At 46.9% G+C, this 18,963-nt stretch overlaps 2 protein-coding genes and 1 long non-coding RNA gene across 20 annotated transcripts in view; 2 read left to right on the top strand and 1 right to left on the bottom strand.

Annotated features, from left to right (window-relative positions):
• The window catches only part of LOC100344656 (kinesin-like protein KIF9), a 79,448-nt gene that overhangs the window by 3,375 nt on the left and 57,110 nt on the right, over positions 1-18,963 (top strand). For 12 of the 18 annotated variants that reach the window (XM_070051026.1, XM_070051025.1, XM_008260351.4 and 9 more), the window contains 2 exons: positions 15,053-15,171; positions 15,324-16,469. The gene's annotated coding sequence lies outside the window, so the exon portion shown is untranslated. The remainder of the gene's footprint in view (positions 1-15,052; positions 15,172-15,323; positions 16,470-18,963) is intronic. The other 6 variants (XM_051852591.2, XM_017343720.3, XM_051852590.2 and 3 more) reach the window with 2 other exon arrangements.
• LOC138844136 (uncharacterized) lies at positions 1,369-15,956 on the bottom strand. Its single transcript, XR_011379644.1, has 2 exons — positions 15,854-15,956; positions 1,369-2,277 (listed from the first exon to the last, which is right to left on the bottom strand). It is a non-coding gene; the product is annotated as an uncharacterized lncRNA (long non-coding RNA).
• LOC100342447 (zinc finger protein with KRAB and SCAN domains 7-like) lies at positions 6,299-12,466 on the top strand. The gene is given in 3 exon segments (XM_070051041.1): positions 6,299-7,362; positions 10,514-11,505; positions 11,867-12,466. Coding segments are annotated over 3 exon segments (1,671 nt in total). The 5' UTR covers positions 6,299-7,202; the 3' UTR covers positions 12,386-12,466.

Below are 18,963 nucleotides of genomic sequence, written 5' to 3'. Positions count from 1 at the left end.
CTTCCTGCCTCTTAGGTTCCTTTTGAGAGGTGACATTTTTGGGCCTATTCCTTTTGCTAGCTCTCCAAGTCCAACTTCTGTCTCCCTAATTTCAGTTTCCCTATTTCCTGGGTTTCTATTAAACTTAAAGCCAAGATAACGCAAACTAGAAGAAAAGTTGTAAAGAGGTAGCAGTATGATACATTGGAAAATCCAGCTTCTAGAACCACAAGGATAAGTGGCTCTGTGAAGCAGTAGGACATAAGGAGTAGGAGATAGGGAGCAGGGGTGTGGCTGGGGTGTGTGTGTGTATACTCACATGCCAGATCCTGAGAAGCTCATGAAAAATGTGTATTATCAAAAAAAACTACCCATAGGTTTCAAAATATTTTTATACCAAAATAAACTTCTTTTAATTTCCCACAATTTTTTCCTAATTTTTTATTTATTTATTTGAAAGAAAGATAGAGAGCTCCCATCTGCTAGCTCACCCTCCAGATTTCTGCAAAGGCCAGAGATGGACCAGGCCAAAGCTGGAAGGAACCTGGGAACTTGTTCCAGGTCTCCAGTATGGATGGCAGAGACATAACTACTTGAGCCATCACCTGCTGCCTCCCAGGGTCTGCATTAGCAGGAACTTGGGATCAGGACTCAAACATAGGCACTGCAATATGGGATGTGGGCATCCTTATCACTACATCAAACACCTGCCCCTCTAGGAACTTTCTGGAGTACATACAGTGGTATTAAAACAAAGAGGCTTATGTGATTGTAAGACTGCCGAGGCAAGTCAAATATCCCCAAGACAAGTCATCAGGGAAGGGCTGGAACTCTGGTACAAGCTGAAGCTGCAGTGCAGAGACCGAATTTTTTCATGAAACTTTGCCCCCTGCTTTTAAGGCCTTTCAGCTGATTGAGGCCCTTTCATCCATCCATCATACAGGGGTAGGGAATTTCCAGGCCACATAAATCCTGCAAAATCATTTGGTCTGGCTCTGCCAGGAGAACTGCAGGCAGGACTTGAAATTCAGTAAATCAATAGCAAGCTAATTTCTAAGCTGATAATTTTATATGGCCTGTGAATGATGTAAGAAATATCCTAATGGCCCTTAGCAGTAAAAAGGTTTCCCTCCCCTGTATAATTATCTAGGATAATCTCCCTTACTTAAAGTAAACTGATTATGGGCTTGAATCACATCTAGAAAATACTTCTCAGCAACAGCTGGATTAGTGTTTGATTAGTGCCAAGTTAACACATCAAGAGACTATCGTGCTGTGACACATTAGTTCCTCCTAATGAGTCTCAAATTGCTTCCTGGCCAGAGAAAGGGATCCCCTTGCATTTTACCAGGAAAACTAGTATATAGAATTTCCCAAACACCCAGCATGTCCTTTTTTAAAAAGATTTGTTTATTTGCAAGAGTTACAGCAGAGGGAGAGAGGAAGACAAATCTTCCATCCACTGGTTCACTCCCCAGATGGCCTAATCAGCCGGTACTGGGCCAGGCTGAAGCCAGGAGCCAGGAGCTTCTTCCAGGTAGGTCTCTCTTGTGGGTGCAGGGGGCCATCTGCTGTTGACCATTGGCAGGGTGCTGGATCGGGAGTGGAGCAGTTAGGACACAAACTGGCACCCGTAAGTGCAAGCAGCACTTTTACCCACTATGCCACAACGCTGGCCCCAGCATACTTTTTTTTTTTTTTTAAGATTATTTTTATTCATGTGAAAGGCAGAGAAATGGTTTTTCCATCTGTTTTTCATTACCCAAGTGCCCACAACAGCTGGAGACTGGCCAGACCAAAGCCAGGAGCTGGGAGCTCAATCTGGATCTTCCACGAGGGACTTTCCAACTATTTGTGCCTCACTGTGGCCTCCCACAGTCTGAATTAGCAGGAAGCTGGGATCAAGCAGAGCTGGGACTTGAACTCAGGCTTTCCAGTAGGTGATGAGGATGCCCCAAGCGGTGTCTTCAGTGCTGTACCAAATGCTCCATTCCCCACTATATCATTTTACTCACTGCTTTTTTAAAAAATCTTTTCTCATTTTACTTTCTTATTTATTTGTTTATTATTTGAAAGGCAGAGTTAGAGAGAGAGAGAGAGAAGTCCTCCATACTCTGGTTTACTCTCCCAATTAGCCACAACAGCCGGAGCTGGAGCAGGCCAAAGAGTCAATGCCTAGGAGTCAATACACTGACTCCATTTCCTGCTCCTCCACTACTATCAGTGTTCTTCTGAAATCAAAACATGAGGGCAGGACTGTTTTTCCTTGTAGGAGTTCTGAAAATGTTGATTGAAAGCCTGTGTGAAAAAATAAAACAAAAAAAATTTTTTTTAAAAAAGGCTGTGTGAATAAGCAAGCTTTTCCATGACAGTTTTTCAGGAAGAGTTCAAGGAGGATCAGTGCAAATCAGATTCATTCTGCTCAGCAGGAGGAAGCCACTTTACTGCAGCTGAAGGGCATGGACAGGGGTGCACTTGGGGTTAGGTTGGGGGTATAGAGTTATCCTTGCTGGTTGCAGAATTGAGTGATTTACAACATGGCTTTTTTTTTTTTTTTTATCCTGTGTCTTAGCTCCGTCCAGGCTTACAGATCAGGCAGCACAGTAATCATTATATCCATTTGGCAAGTGAGGTGAACACGGGGAGGTTAATTAACTCACCAGCGAGGACAGGTCTAGTAAGTACTGTTTTGTCCACAAGGTTTAGCCTAAAATATATGTCCTTGCGGATTACCACTAAATGTGAAGGCTGGGGTTTTCCACCTTACTAGGTTCTAAGCCACTTGATTTTCTCAAGTGCAGGACTGGGGAACCCTTCTTCTACCAAGGGCCATTTGGATTTTTATAACATTACTCGTGGGCCATACAAAATTATTAACTTAAAAATTAGCCTGCTGTAGATTCACTGAATTTCTAGTCCCACCAACAGTTACTTTGGCAGGGTCAGACCAAGTGATTTTGTGGACCTTAAATGGCCCATGGGCCAGATGGTCACCAACTATACCCTAGTGCCATATGACGAATGCCATTCTAGAATGAGAATTGAAATGAGGTTTTCATGCCTAAAAGGAAAGGAAACCTGAGTCTGAGTCCTAGATAATGAACAGGAACTGTCAGTGAATTACAAGTTTGTTACCACAGTGCAGTTTAGTTCTGCCTTCTGCTAATTAATATGCACAGCTGCTGTGTTGAAGAGCTGTAACTGATTTATTAATAACTGCCTAGTGGAGAAGCTGGGGACCTCACACCCTGGGGAGCTTCTGGTTCTACCACTACTAGTGATAAATATATTAACAGAGAAAGTCCCTAAAATCTCAGTATATGTAACCCAAAAACGGCAAGTCCAGCACAGTTTATGGAAGAAGGTATATTTTACCTGTATTTGTGCTCTGAACATGCCACAGTGAGTGAGCTTGTAAATATGCTCTATTTAATTAATGTTTTGATTTTCTGCTCCAACTGCTGGTGAAAAAATATAACCATGAGATTGTTAAGGGCTAGTTAGGTAACAGGAAGCAAGGGTTAGAAACTAAATGTCTATGCTCTGAGGTTTTGTTTTGTTTTGTTTTGTTTTTAAAGATTTATTTATTTTGCTTGAAAGTCAGAGTTAAACAGAGAGAAGGGGGAGGGTATTCCATCTGCTGGTTCGCTCCCCAATTGGCCGCAACAGCCAGAGCTATGCCAATTCAAAGCCAGCAGCCAGGAGCCTCTTTTGGGTCTCCCACACGGGTTCAGGGACCCAAAGGCTTGGGCCATCCTCCACTGCTTTCCCAGGCCATAGCAGAGAGCTGGATAGGAAGTGGATCAGCCAGGTCTCAAACTGGGGCCCATATGGGATGCTGGCACTGCAGGCAGAGGCTTTACCCGCTATGCCACCGTGCCAGCCCTGAGGTTTTCTTAAGGTTTCTAAAGTATAGTGTTGCCTGATCCTAATTGATTTTTATATAAATTATTGAGGAGATATAGTACATAATTGAAAACTGAGTTTGCATATAACCCTAAAGACCTTTAGAAAATGTCAAAAGTCAGCAAATATTAATGGAACACTAACATGGGGGTAAGCATTAAGAGCTAGTAGCCAAAACTGGTAAATTCTTTCCATCAAAAAACTTAGGTTGTAGTGGAGGAAAAATAGACAATAAGGACATAAATAATATAATTTAAAAATTTGGCCGGCGCTGCGGCTCAATAGGCTAATCCTCCGCCTGCAGCGCCGGCACACTGGGTTCTAGTCCCAGTTGGGGTGCCGGATTCTGTCCCGGTTGCCCCTCTTCCAGGCCAGCTCTCTGCTGTGACCAGGGAGTACAGTGGAGGATGGCCCAAGTGCTTGGGCCCTACAACCCATGGGAGACCAGGAGAAGCACCTGGCTCCTGCCTTCGGATTAGCGCGGTGCACCGGCCGCAGCGTGCCGGCTGCGGCGGCCATTGGAGGGTGAACCAACGGCAAAGGAAGACCTTTCTCTCTGTCTCTCTCTCTCACTGTCCACTGCCTGTCAAAAAACAATTAATATATGCCATATAGAAAATATAACCAGGTAATCTGAGAGAGACTATCCCTGCTTTGTCAGTGTAGTAAAGCTTTTCTGAAAAGGAGACAGTTTCCTGTGAAATTGGGAAAACTCTTAAGGTTTGTGAGCTTTCTGTTCCAAAGTATTGTGTCAGCCCTCAGCTTTACAACATTATTTGTGCACATACAGGTATATACACCTGTCACTCTTTAATTCCTTTTACTTCTGCATGTTGTAGGCTAAGGCCCTAGAGAATGTACTGAATTGCTCTTCTGGCTCCCTCTCATAGATGATTCTTCATAAGCAAATTTGCATCTGAAGATCTGACACAGTAGAAATGGTTATAGAATCTGGTCCTCAGGTTCCTACCAAGCAGGTCAACAGAGGAATGGCAAGTAGGATTACAAGCTTTAGATTCTGCCTCGACAATTTTTCTTCTTAGGAAGCTGTACTGTTTCTCTCCTGTAGGCAGCTGCTAGGGCTGGAAGGACACTCTGACTCTTCTTTTCCATGGTTTGCTTTCTGGAGGAGGCTTCTTAGAGATTTGGGCTCAGCATCTTCAAGGATGCTATTTGGACCCAATTGTATTTCGATCTCTAGGTTTCAGCACCAATACAGGACCAGGAAGTGGAAGTGGAGGAGATGACAGCTCTTGGTACAGCAGAGGAATCTCATATCTCACCCTGCAGTGGGGGCTTATCCTCTGGAGCCCACCTGCAGCCTCATGACCCAGGGGCACACCACCACCCAACCACAATAGGCACTTGGTACTCATCTCCCGAACCGTGGCCTCAAATCATGCTTCCCTTATCTACTCAGGAGTCTCCTTCATCTGTCCATCTCCCACCTATTGGAATCCCTCTTGCCCTGCCATCTGTTTGTCTTCCCTAGTGATTTTTGTCTGTTCCTTCTTCAGTCATGTAGTTAGCAATTTTCTGTCAAGTCCATGTCATGGGAAATGCATTGCTGGGGACCGAAGAAATACAGTATACTCTCACTGCTTTCAAAGAGCTTGTTATCTTGTGGTAGGGAATTATTCATACATGTAAGAGGCCATCTCACAGGATACATATGAGTGACATCTGTCCTCAGGGATATGACCCCATCACATGTGAGCAATGTGGGTGTTGTAAAAGATGATCACTGGGTAAAAAGCAAGATCTCTGTGTGCTGCAGCAGGAAGGAGGTGCTTCATGGAGGAAGTAGCTGTGGGTGTTCAATGAAAAATGACAGAGGATTCTGAAGGAGCTAGAAAAGTGAAAAGTGTGCCATTTGCGAGGATATAAGCAAAAACTTCATATTGGGGTTTTCTTGAGCCCCTCCTAAGGTAGGCTCTGGAAGGGTTCTATTTGTGCAGGGCCTTTGAGGTTGAAGCCAGGAAGACGTTGGTGATCGGAGAGTGATATGTTAGTATGTAAGGAAGTTCACTCTGGTGAGCATTATGGATAGAAGAGGCTGTGGTAGTAGAAAGATGAGAGGTAGTTGCTGGCTGAATGGAAAAGTGTAGATGTGAAAAACACTATGATGGAAGGGTCCATAGGACTTGGGTTCCCAACAAAAGGAAGTGGGGTGGGTATTTGGCTTACCAGATAAAATGCCTCTTTCCAGCAACACAGTCCTTGGATTTGATCCCCAGCTCTGACTCCTGACTCCAGCTTCCCACTAACGCAGCCTCTTGGAGACCCCAGTGATGGCTTAAGTAATTGGTCTACATGTAAGACCTGAATTAAGTACCTGGTCCCTCCCAGCTTCAGCCTGGCCTAGCCCCAGCCCTTCTTTTCTCTCTCTCTCTCTCCCTCAAATAAATAAATAAATAAATAAATGGAGAGGAGGAAGAATGAAGAGTTTGGGTGTATGATAAAGTCATTTGACAGAATTTTGCAAATCAGTAAAGGAACAGAAAAAAATGAAATGTCTCATAGGCAACCAAAAGTGTGTGATAGGTGTGTCGTGTGGAGGGGAGAAGTGAGAACTATGAGAGAAGTGAGAAAGTCAGTGAGATCATTGACAGAAGGAAGCACCAGGGACTGGACTTCTAAGAGTGTCCATAGTGAGGACAGGAGCAGGAAGAAAGATGAGCTGTGAGGTGGAAAACAGGCTTGTGGTAGTTGCTGGGGAGGCCATGGGGAGAGAATGTGGTCAGAAGTGCAGTTTGCTTCAGAGAGGCTGAAGAGAATGAGCGCTGGGAGGAAGACTTTCTACTGAGCCCTCCAGGGAAAATTCACAGCACTCTTGGGATTATACCTTCTGGAAGAAGGAGAAGAGTCAGTGTGTGTGGAGCTCCCTGGGGTCTGTTGACTAAACTCAGTGGGAATATAGATCTTACCGCGGTGAGGGTGGGGCTTCTCCTGATCACAGCCTTCTTCCCTCTCTCAGTTCAGCTTGCTTCCCCAAGCAGGGAACTCAGGAGACCAAGCAGTGGCCACTGTGCTTTAGATGGTCAGGCCCCAGGCCTGCGTGGCTCTGTTTTCCCAAGTTCCTATGTTGTAGTCCAAGAATGGCTAGAGCTCACCCCCAGGGCCCTTCCCCTCTGAGACAGCACCTGTGGGTCTCCTGACTGCTTTCCCTGGAGCTGGGTTCCTACTTGTAGTTAGTGGACTCTGCTGCCCTGGACTTGTCCTATGGGATGGATCATCCTAGCTCCCTTTCCCCACCGTTTGGCCCACCAAGAGTTTGAACGCTCTGTATCTCTGATGCCTCTGCTCTTACACTGGGGATGTTCCCACGCAATAGAAGCTTGTCATCCCAGGAGACTGCAGTGTCTGAGGACCTGTCTGTGGACTCCAGTCAGGAGAACTGGAGAGGTCCAGCCCTCAGTCAGAGGGCCCCGCACCAGAACATGAAGCCAGAAAATCGCCATGACACGGCCTTGCTGTGTAATGGCTCTCTTTCCCAGTTGCCTGGAGTCTGCACTGTGTGCATTTTCTTTGCTGTATTCGTATTCGAACTTTTTATTATGAAGATTTCCAAATGTGGGTGAAGTAGCAGAGTGAATTCTGCATCCATTACTCAGTTTAGCATTCTCTTTACTTCATGATTGACAGGGTGTTTTTTTAAGTTCTGAGGAATAGGGAATCACTCAAGTTAGGATGAGTAAGGAGCTAGCTATGTGTTGTTGACTTAAAGGAATAGGAACCCAGAACAAACTAATGAACTAATGGACAGAGGTCTTCATGGAGATTAGGCCTTGACCTAAGGCAGCCTAAGAGCCTCACAGAAAAACCAAATGTTCCAGTGTGAATGAAGTACAACTGTTTACAAGTTTTCTGTCTCCTCTCACTGCTACCCATTTCTTCACTGAATCTTTTGTTAAATTACCATAGCTCTTCCTACTTATTTAGATTTTCTGATCCTTCATATTTGCTTGCTATGGGTCTTAATACCTTGAATTGGCTGCATGCATCATTTTAGGTTATACTCTGCCTCATAACTGACTTAATTTTAATTTTGCCTTACTTCCTATTCCAAACTTTATTAGAAAAGGCTTCTGGTTGATACAGCGATTGTATATCACCTGTTTAGGCAGTCTGTTGGCCCAGGCCACAGCAAAAATTAATGACTGCACTGTAGTTGAACTACACTTCCATCTATTTTCTGACTTTAAAGATTTATTTATTTATTTGAAAGTCAGAGTCCACGGAGAAAGAGATCCATCTGCTGGTTCACTGCCGGAATGGCCAAGGCTGGGCCAGGCCAAAGCCAGGAGTCAGGAGCTTCTTAACAATTCTCATACGTGCGTGCAGGGGCCGAAGAACTCGGCCCATCCTTCACTGCTTTCCTAGGCACATTAACAGGGAACTGGATTGGAAGTGGAACAGCCGGGACTGAACTGTCACCCATATGGGATGCAGGCGGCAGATCTACCTGATAAGCCACAATGCCAGCCCCCATCTTTAACATTCTATATACTAAGTGGCCGGTTGACTATAGCCCTGGTTAAGATATGATTGAAAGGAAACAGCATGTTAGGAACCAATCCTGACCACAATATTTCTCCCTTCTCCCATATTTTGTATTCAAAACCAGAATTTAAGGTGAATGTTAAGTTATCTTTCTAGAGAACCAAGATCCCATATGTCGCTCCCCCATTCACAGAGGAACGACACTAAACCCTGCGCTGTTCTTTTTGTCTGCTCGGCCCTTCCCAGGTTTGCTGCTGGTCCTTCCCGGGTTGGCTGCCATCCCTCCACCTCCGTGGAGGGGCGGGCCCCCCTGCCACTTTCCCCACTTCTGCAGGGGAGCGGCACACTGCCAGCCGGCTCTCTCGGGGGCTGCTCAGATGTTCCTCAGGTGTTCCTCTTAGATGTTCCTGGTGCATGTTGTCTCTCTCCTCCTTTATAGTCCTCTTCCACCAATCCCAACTCTGCTACCCACACGCTGAGTACGCTGCTCTCCTGCAATCAGGAGCAGGATCAGCTCCTGCAGGTTACTGGTCGAACTGGAGGCAGCTGTGTAAAAGTTGTTTACTCCTCTCCCAGCGCCATATTGTGGGAGAGCAGATGCATAGAATAAGTCTTAATTCCAGTAACTTAGTCTAGTCCGAGTTGCTCCCCACACCATAAAGATATTTTAATTCATATTTCAAATTATTGCTGCCTTTCTTGTTATATGATAATAAATCCTTTTCTTGTCAGTCCAGTGCTCTGGGGACCAGTGGTATTCCCACTTTTGGACCTCCTCTTCTGCCCCCTTTAACATGGGTCCCCAGCATTTCTGATCCTATAGCATCTCTAAATTTCGTCACTGTCGTGTCATATAAGATCTCTTCTTTTTGTGCACTTTCCTATCCATATTCTCTTTACATAGACTTCCCATCAACTCACTCCCATCTTTATTCCTCTCACTTTTTCATATTTGGCTTAAGATATTTGCCACTCTTGTATCTTGCAACATGTTGTCTGTAAAGCAGGAAACCACACAGCATCATGGTTGGAAAGGAACTTAGAGATCCTTAGTTTACTAAGGAGACTTGGCATTACAGTGACTTCTTTAAGATCATCACATGCTTTTTTTTTTTTTTTTTTTTTTTTTTTTTTTTTTGACAGGCAGAGTGGACAGTGTGAGAGAGAGAAACAGAAAGGTCTTCCTTTTCCGTTGGTTCACCCCCCATTGGCCACTGCGGCCGGTGCACTGCGGCTGGCGCACTGAGCTGATCTGAAGCCAGGAGCCAGGTGCTTCTCCTGATCTCCCATGCAGGCGCAGGGCCCAAGGACTTGGGCCATCCTCCACTGCACTCCCAGGCCACAGCAGAGAGCTGGACTGGAAGAGGAGCAACTGGAACAGAATCCGGTGCCCCGACCAGGACTAGAACACAGGGTACCGGCGCCGCAGGTGGAGGTTTAGCCTAGTGAGCCACGGCGCCAGCCATGTCATGCTTTTCAGTCCTGGAGACTACTTTCCAGTTACCATTTTCACTTTTTAAGAAAGAGTTATTTCAAAGGCAGAGTTAGAAAACGTCAGATATCTTCCATCCGCTGGTTCACTCCCCCAAATGGCTACAATGGCCAAAGCTGGGCAAATCCAAAGCTGGGAGCCAGAGGCTTCTTCTGGGTTTCCCATGTGGGTATAGGGCCCAAAGTACTTGGGCTGTCCTCTACTGCTTTACCAGGTGCATTAGCACAGAGCTGGATTGGAAATGGAGCACCCTGGACTTGAACCAGCACCCATATGGGATGCTGGTGCCACAGGTAGCAGTTTTACCCACTAGGCCACAGTGCCATCCCCATCATTGTCACTTGACTGTGCTGGCTTAACCTTTGTCTCACTGTCATTTTTTCACCTTCCACTGTCTTCCTGACCGTCTTTCTTGTCATCCTGCTGGCCATCTTCTCTCCCCTTATTTTTCTGTACCTTAATTAAAAATTGAGACACTTCTATTTCCTGTCTTGTTCTCTGTACTATGTCATTCCTTAACCTTCGGGAAGCTTTTGTGACTTTTCTTCAGGTCCATGGGATCTTCATGATTCTTTCTGATCCCTCAACAGCACAAGAAATGAGTAAAAGTTGTTTTCTTCTTTCTTTTGGCAGCAGGTAGGAACGTGGAAGAGAGTTCAGAACTGACTCCAGAGCAGGACCTATCTAAAGGATTGGAGTCATCTGATAGGATGTCAGGGGGACTGTTTGGGGTAGTTCCTGGGGGATCAGAACCTGGAGCTGTCTGTGGAGATACTTTAGAGAAGCTAGAAGGGCAGCCTTCAAGTGAAGAAGGGAGCAGACTGCAAAGTGACTTCTTCAAAATAAGACACAAAGATAAGGAAAAATCCACAAAAGATACATGTGAGGATTATAAGGAAGCAGAGGAACATCAAGGAGGCCTGAAGGGACAGAAGTTCTACCAGTGTAATGAATGTGGCAAATTCTTTAGTTGGCGTTCCCACCTCATTGGCCACCAGAGAATCCACTCGGGAGAGAAACCCTATGCGTGTAGTGAGTGTGGGAAGACCTTCAGGCAGAGCTCTCAGCTCATTGTTCACCTCAGAACCCACACAGGGGAAAAACCCTATGAATGCCGGGAGTGCGGGAAGACCTATCGGCACAGCTCCCATCTCATTCAGCACCAGAGACTCCACAATGGGGAGAAACCTTATAAATGTAGTGAATGTGCAAAAGCCTTTAATCAGAGTTCCAAACTCTTGGATCATCAGAGGACCCATACCGGAGAGAAACCTTATGAATGCAAGGAGTGTGGAGCAGCTTTTGGTCGTGGTAAAAATCTTGTGCGACACCAAGTCCTTCACACTGGTAAGAAACCTTACAAGTGTAATGAGTGTGGGAAGGCTTTTTGTTCCAGCAGAAATCTTACTGACCATCAAAGAATCCACACCGGGGAGAAGCCTTATCAGTGTAATGAGTGTGGCAAGGCCTTCAGTCGGAGCAAATGTCTCATTCGTCACCAGAGCCTCCATGCTGGGGATCGACCATACACATGTAGTGAATGTGGCAAAGCCTTCAGTCAGATCTCTCAGCCTGTTGTCCATGAGTGAATGCATACTGGAGAAAAACCTTTTGAGGCTGGCGCCGCAGCTCACTAGGCTAATCCTCCTCCTTGCGGCACCTGCACACCAGGTTCTAGTCCCGGTCAGGGCGCCGGATTCTGTCCTGGTTGCCCCTCTTCCAGGCCAGCTCTCTGCTGTGGCCAGGGAGTGCAGTGGAGGATGGCCCAAGTACTTGGGCCCTGCACCCCATGGGAGACCAGGATAAATACCTGGCTCCTGCCATTGGATCAGCGCGATGCGCCAGCCACAGCGCGCCAGCCGTGGCGGCTATTGGAGGGTGAACCAACGGCAAAAGGAAGACCTTTCTCTCTCTCTCTCTCTCTCTCTCACTGTCCACTCTGCCTGTCAAAAAATAAAAAAAAAAATACCTTTTGAATGTGGCAAGTGTGGGAAGGCATTCAATCTGAGTAAATGCCTTATTCGGCACCAGAGACTTCACTCAGGTGAAAAGCCCTATAAATGCAGGGAGTGTGGAAAATCCTTCAATTAGAACTCTCACCTCATCATACACCAGAGAATTCACACTGGTGAGAAGCCCTATGAATGTAAGGAGTGTGGGAAGGTCTTCAGTTATAGCTCCAGCCTTATTGTACATCAGAGAACTCATACCGGGGAAAAGCCTTATAAGTGCAATGATTGTGGGAAAGCATTTAGTGACAACTCACAGTTTATTGTACACCAGAGAGTTCACACTGGAGAGAAACCCTATGAATGTATTGAGTGTGGGAAAGCCTTCAGTCAGCGTTCCACCTTTAATTATCACCAGCGAACTCACACTGGAGAGAAACTCTCAGGTCTGGCTCAGTCTCTTCTTAAGGTCTGGTTCTCTGCCAAGTACAAGGAACTTTATGATGTTTTTCTAGGAAGAAGGATGCTCACTGCCGTCTTCTCCTGGAAGTACTAATCAAAGCTTGGCCTTCCCTAGCTGCTTTCCACTGGGTCACTCACTTGGGAGCTGGGAGTATCATGGTGCAATCTTTCACTAGTATTGGGAAAGTAGGGACTACATGTTTCACTTGAAGATTTCCCTTTTCCTATATTTTAAAATGTTAACTATTTTTATATATCTCATTTAAAAATTTTCTTACTCATTTGAGAAAGAGCTCCTGTCTGCTCTTTTGCTTCCCATGTACCTGTAATAGCTGGCGTGGTTGGTGAAACAGTGTCCCATATGGGGACGCAGAGATCCAACTTCTTGAGCCATCTTTGCTACCTCCAGGGGTCAGTACTGCTAGGAAACTGGAAACGGGAACCAGAACTGGGACTGGAACCTAGGCACTCTCTTGTGGACTTGGATGTCCTAACCCATATTTTAATTTCCAGGCCTAACACCCACCTTCTGTCTCTTTCCAACTATGCATCCTGTAATCAGACTGTGCGCTTACCAGATACAGAGATATCTTCTCTATTCCATGGGATTACCTTCATTTCACTATTTACATAAAAGTATTCTGTAAGACCCTAATTCTTTCCTGCCTGTTTAATATGGTCCTCCACATCTACTTTTTTCAACCTATAACTCGTAGCTTCTCATCACTGTGTTCTCTCCCTGAAAACCTTTACTTCTGTTTCGTAATACATGTTCCTTCAGTTCCTTCAAGATCTATCTTATCACTTAGACTTTCTTCTTCAAATGTTTTTTTTTTTTTTTTTGACAGGTAGAGTTAGAGAGAGAGACAGAGAAAGGTCTTCCTTCCGTTGGTTCACTCTCCAAATGGCCACTTCGGCTGGCACTGTGCCCATCCAAAGCCAGGAGCCAGGTGCTTCTTCCTGGTCTCCCATGCGGGTGTAGGGGCCCAGGCACTTGGGCCATCCTCCACTGCCCTCCTGGGCCACAGCAGAGAGCTGGACTGGAAGAGGAGCAACCGGGACTAGAACCCAATGTCCATGTGGGATGCTGGCATTGCAGGAGGAGGATTAATTAACGAAGTGAGCCACAGGGCTGGCCCCTTCAAATGTTTCTTTATTCCCCTTAAGCTTCCATTAATTTGACCTGAATGGTTTAAATTATCTGGTGCTACAATGTTGCAACTATTATTGAATTGCCTTGTACACTGTTCTTAACATAATGTATATACTTTCATTGACTTCTTGATGTTGTGTATGTATCTCAGCATACAGGTAACAGTTTATATATACTAAATAATTTTTGAACCTCAACCCTTAAATGGAATCATTCTTAAAGTATGCACAATCTCCTCCCCCAATCAGAACATAAGCTTCTAAAGATGGCAGTGCATCTTATCATAAGACATCACATACAAATACGCCATTGTGTTCTACGTGTACTCCTGAAGTCTTTCTACAAGTACTGTCTTTAAAAAGCTAGTATGTGTGTGTGTGTGTGTGTGTACATGTATATGTACATCTCTCAGCTGGGGTGGGCAATTGTCCCAATGATAGAAGGGGCCTACAAAAAGTATGAAAAATGTGTATTTTGAAAAAACTCTGCATAGATTACCAATTTTCATTGCACCAAAATAAACTCAGATTAGTTACACAGCATGTGTGAGCAGGATCTAGTTTGAAGCACTAAGCCATATAAGATGTTAGTTCAAGAAGAAACTATCAAAGCAACATGAATCCTGCTAAAATGGAACAAGAACATCCAATTTATGGTGAAGCTTGGGTGGAAGAATGCTTTATGACAAGTTTGTGGTGGCAGTGCCTCAGAGAAATCAGACATTTACAAATGGGTAATTTGAAGAATGGAGATGATGTTTAAGAAGAAGCCCAACATGGCAGACCACCCAGATCAGTCTGCAAGGCAAAAAACTTGAGCATGTCTTAACTGACCAGGACTGATGACTAGTAGCAGAAACAAAAGGCAGATACTGGTGCAGCTTACACAGTTCTGACAGAAATTGAAGTGGAGCAGACCTTCTGCTGGATGGGTGCTAAAACTATTGCATTCAGATCAGCTGCAGACAAAATTAAAACTTTCAATGGAAAACAAATGGGATCAAGATCCTGAAGAGTTTCTTCTAAAAAATGTATCAGGAGATGAAACATGGCCTTACCAGTAGGATCCTGAAGACAAAGCATAATCAAAGGTTCCCAAGACGTGGAAGACATCCAGTGATAGCAAAAGTGCACTGGTTAAGAGCAGAGGTCATGGCAGCACCATTGGGGACATTCAAGGCATTCTTTCTATTGACTTCTGGAGGGCCAAAGAACATCATCTGCTCACTAGAGCGTTTTGATAAAGTTAGCCAAAGCTTTATGAAACCGTGATGGAACTCCCTCCTGCTCACTCCCCTTACCAAACAAGGGCAGTTTCCTGAGAGTTTCTATGGGAAATCATTAGACATCCATCTTACTGTCCTGACTTGGCTCCTTTGGCTTGTTTTTATTTCCTAATCTGGAAAAAAAATCCGAGTTCTTTAGTTATCACTTAGAAAAGCGTCGTGAACTGGATGGAGCTTATGTTGAGAAGTAAGGTTTATAGTCTTTAAACTCCATTTTTCACTAGCTTGTTGACATCCCCTCGTATATGGAAGAAAAGTTTCCTTAACCATGTAGAAAATAAGGAAGACAGGAACATGCCTGCATAATTGTTTATTTTAAACAGGTTCATCCACAGATCCTGAGAGCCTTCCAGCCCAAGCCCAACAAGAAGCGAGCTTGGAGCAGCCTGGCCTCACTGTAGGCCCCCAGCACCGCGCCATGCTTCATGCTGGCGGGAAACAGGTGGGTAAGAGTTCCATCTCCCTGCAGCCTGTGTGAGCCGCTTTGAGGCAGTCGCGGCCGTCTGCCTTCCATTCCCAGATCTTAGGAGGTGGCAGGGTAGGGGTCAAGGGCAGGCGCTGACTCCTAAAGTGAATTTTCCACCTCTACACCAGCACAGGCAACTGGGAGGTGCACGGACAAATGTCTCCAGTGCTTTGGAAAAGCGCTTCCATGGCGCGGACTGTGAGAAGCCGGCACCTGTTCTCCATTGAGGGACCGCAAGTCCATTTTCCGGTATCTGTGGTGGGAGGGAGGCGAGCGCCCTGCCCTCTCTGTCCGAAGCCCTCAGCAGCGCGCCTCAGCCTTTCCTTCCAAGGCCTGAAGGGCTGCCCTCTTCTCCGTCCGGCAACTTCGCCCCGACTGCTCGGCCCCTCGCCCCTCGCCCCTCGCCCCTCGCCCGCAGCGCCGAGCCCCGGGACCTTGAGCGTCACGTCGCACCGCTCGTCAGGAAGCCGCAGGTGCGACCGGCAGGTGCGCGGACACCGGACACCGAGAGGTGCCCCCGGGGTCCTCCGGCTTCTCGGCGACCGCCACCTCCCCGCCCTGACCGTGGCGCTGCGACGTACGGCAAGGAGCTAGGAGCGAGCGGGCTGGCGCGGCCATCGTAGCTGCAAACTAGCGAAAGCCCCGCTTCCTGGCTTACCTGCCGCCTTCATTCCGGGTAGACTGGTTTCCTGTGTGCTGCTGCTGTCTGCAGTCCTTGCGCAGCCCTGAGCGGCGTCCTCGGCGCCCAGGCTCACCGCCACGCCCCCCCCCCCCCAGCTCCCGGACGTGGCTCGTTGCTGTGGCGACCGTGTACACAGCTGGGCTGCCGCACCTGCTGACTGCGGGGTCGCGTGCGGGGTTAGGTGCCTGCGGTGGCGGCCGCGCGCCGGAGGGAGGAGTGGAAGGGACTAGGCTGGACGATGTCGCCCGGGCGGTGCCAACGGCCGGAGCTCGAAAACCGCTGCCTCCGGGGGTCCCCGACTTGGGTCGCTCGATTGCGAAGTCCTGCGCGGAAGCGCGCAGCACCGCGGGGCCTGTTTCAGCGTTGACTGCAGCTAGGGGTCCTCGGAGCTAGTAGTATCCCGGGTCCCACAGAGCTGCCGAGGCGTGGGCGGCGTGAGGCGGCGACCAGGAGTCTCAGGATTCTTCTGTACCCGTGGGCTTTCTCACTGGGTCACAGAGCCAGGCCCTTCGCCCTCCGGGTAAGAAAACCCTTACAGAAAGAAGACAGCATTGGGCACAGGGACCCTTGCCACCCGGGCTCCCTACAAAGGGTAAGAAAAAAGACAAACGCTGGTTTTGTGTGGATCGCAGTTTTGTGCTCAGCCCAAGGCTGGGTGCAGTTGGGCCCTGAGTTTTGGGTCCAGGTGCTTGGGGGTACTGTGGCTATGAGGGTTCCCCATGAGAGCCCCCGTCTGGGCAGGAGCTCTGAAGGACAGGAACCTGCCTGGTGCCTTTTCTCCCATCAGTCAGGGATGCTGAGTGGCAAATCTGTTCGTTCTCAAATGAGGAAGCCACGAGCCTCTCAGCTCGGGGGTGTCCTGACTCACTTTGCTGCACCAGAACCCCCCGAAGGTGGTGTCCAGAAGAGAGGGGGCATTTCCCAGGAGGCCACCAAAAGGGGAGATTTGATGAGGGGCTTCTGGCACCTGGAAACCCAACTCTTCTGCAGGGCTGTGGGCTCAGGACTGGAGACGGTATGGGAGGGAGTGGCATCCTGTGTCCCTGGGGCTCTCTCAGTAGTGACCAAAGATGGACACACATGGGGAGATTCAGCTGTCTTCTGACTTCCAGCCATGCCCTTTGTCACCACCAGCCACCATTTCTTAAGCACCTGCTTTGTGCTGGGCGCTGTTCTGGGCCTGGTGGGGGGATTCAAAAGAGAGAAAAGGCATAGTCCTTGCCCTCAAGTACCTTATAGTTTAATCTGGAAGCTGCAGCTCACTCAAATGAAGTAGCGTAAAACAATAACTAGCAGGATTTCAGTAAGTGCAGGTGTCACTGTTGAGCAGCTGCCAGGTAGCAGGCTCCTGGGAGGGTGTGGTTCACGCAGAAGGCTTTCTGCAGCTGGGTGTGGCTCCCAGCATGCTTGGAGCTGGGGCATGAGCATACCAGGGCTGTGGGCAGCGGAAAGGTGCTGCATGTGCATGTGCATGTTGGCCAGTTGTTGGCAGGGAAGGGTCAGGCCTGGGTCGGGGCTGTGCTCCACTCCTGCTGTGTTTGTTTAAGGTCTCAACACCTGTTCTCAAAGCACCCCTGCTTCTTCATGGTCCCTTTCAAAGGATACCCTGGATGACATCTGAACTTCCCAGGGCAGGAGGATGGGCCCCTGGGAGTGACAGGGGAAGTGTTTTTCAGAACTTTAAAAATAGAGCTTAAGTGTTTGCGTCAAAACTCGCTTCTCTCCTAACTCCCCAACAGCAAAGATCAAAGCGAACTTACAGGTGAGATGTTCTCCTTTTGAAATTTATGAAGAGACTATCTGTGGCTTTTTATCTCTCGAGTTCAAATTTGCAGACAAAAATATGGGGACTTAAAGTGGACAAGCCATTATCTTTGTTCACCCCAGATATCTTTCAGAATCATTGTTTTAAAGATTTATTTATTTTATTTGAAATTCAGAGTTACAGAGAGAGAAAGAGAGAGAGGTCTTCCATCCACTGGTCGCTCCCCAGTGGCCACAATGGCCAGAGCTGGGCCAGGCCCAAGCCAGGAAACAGGTGTTTCATACAGGTCTCCCACATGGGTGTAGGGACTCAAGGACTTGGGCCATCCTCCACTGCTTTCCCAAGCACATTAGCAGGGAGCTGGATTGGAAGTGGAGCAGCCAGGACTCGAAACAGCACCTAAATGGCATGCCGGCACTGCAGGTGGCAGCTTTACCTGCTATGCCACAGCACCAGCCCCAAGATTCATTTTCTAAAATACAAAGGTCTGAAACTGTTGGCTCCTGGCTTCAGATTGGTGCAGCTCCAGCCATTGTGGCCAATTGGGGAGTGAACCAGCAGATGGAAGACCTCTCTTTCTCTCTGCCTCTCCTCTCTCTGTAACTCTGACTTTCAGATAAATAATAAATAAATCTTTAAAAAAAATAAAATAAAACACAAATGTCTAATTGGCCACAGAGTGGCTAGGGGAAGACTTCCTAATAACATGAGAAATATAGGAAGTACATGCATACTCTAGGGAGATATAGTTGGAAGAGGAAACCAAGTGTAATAAGTTACATCTGGACATGTTGAAAGACATATTTTTAATATCTGAAGTAATTTTTGTGAGGTAACAATAACCCCTTTGTAGATAATTAACATGTAAAGTGTTACCATTCTTCAATGTATTTTTCTTACGATTTATTTATTTTATTTGAAAGAGAGAAAATCTGTCATCTGCTGGTTCACTCCTCAAATGGCCACAATGGTCAGGGTTGGGCTGACCTGAAGCCAAGAGCCAGGAGCTTCCTCCAGGTCCCCCAGTTGGGTGCAGGGGCCTTCCTCTGCTTTCCCAGGAGCATTAGCAGAGAGCTGGAATAGAAGTGGAGTAGCCAGGACTCAAACTGATGCCCATATAGGATGCCAACACTGCAGGCAGTGGCTTTACCTTCTACACTACAGCATCAGCCTGTAATGTATTTTTTTTTAAAGAACAATACTAACTACACAAAGGAAGAAATATCTGTAATATGTGATTATCTTTTCATTTATTTACACTAAAGGTGTTAAAATTACTTTAGAGTATATTAAGTATCTTTTCAGTTTATTTGCCAGAGTC

Source organism: Oryctolagus cuniculus, chromosome 10 (assembly GCF_964237555.1).
Source record: "Oryctolagus cuniculus chromosome 10, mOryCun1.1, whole genome shotgun sequence".
Lineage (NCBI taxonomy): Eukaryota > Metazoa > Chordata > Mammalia > Lagomorpha > Leporidae > Oryctolagus > Oryctolagus cuniculus.
This window is presented reverse-complemented; position numbering and strand designations above follow the sequence as displayed.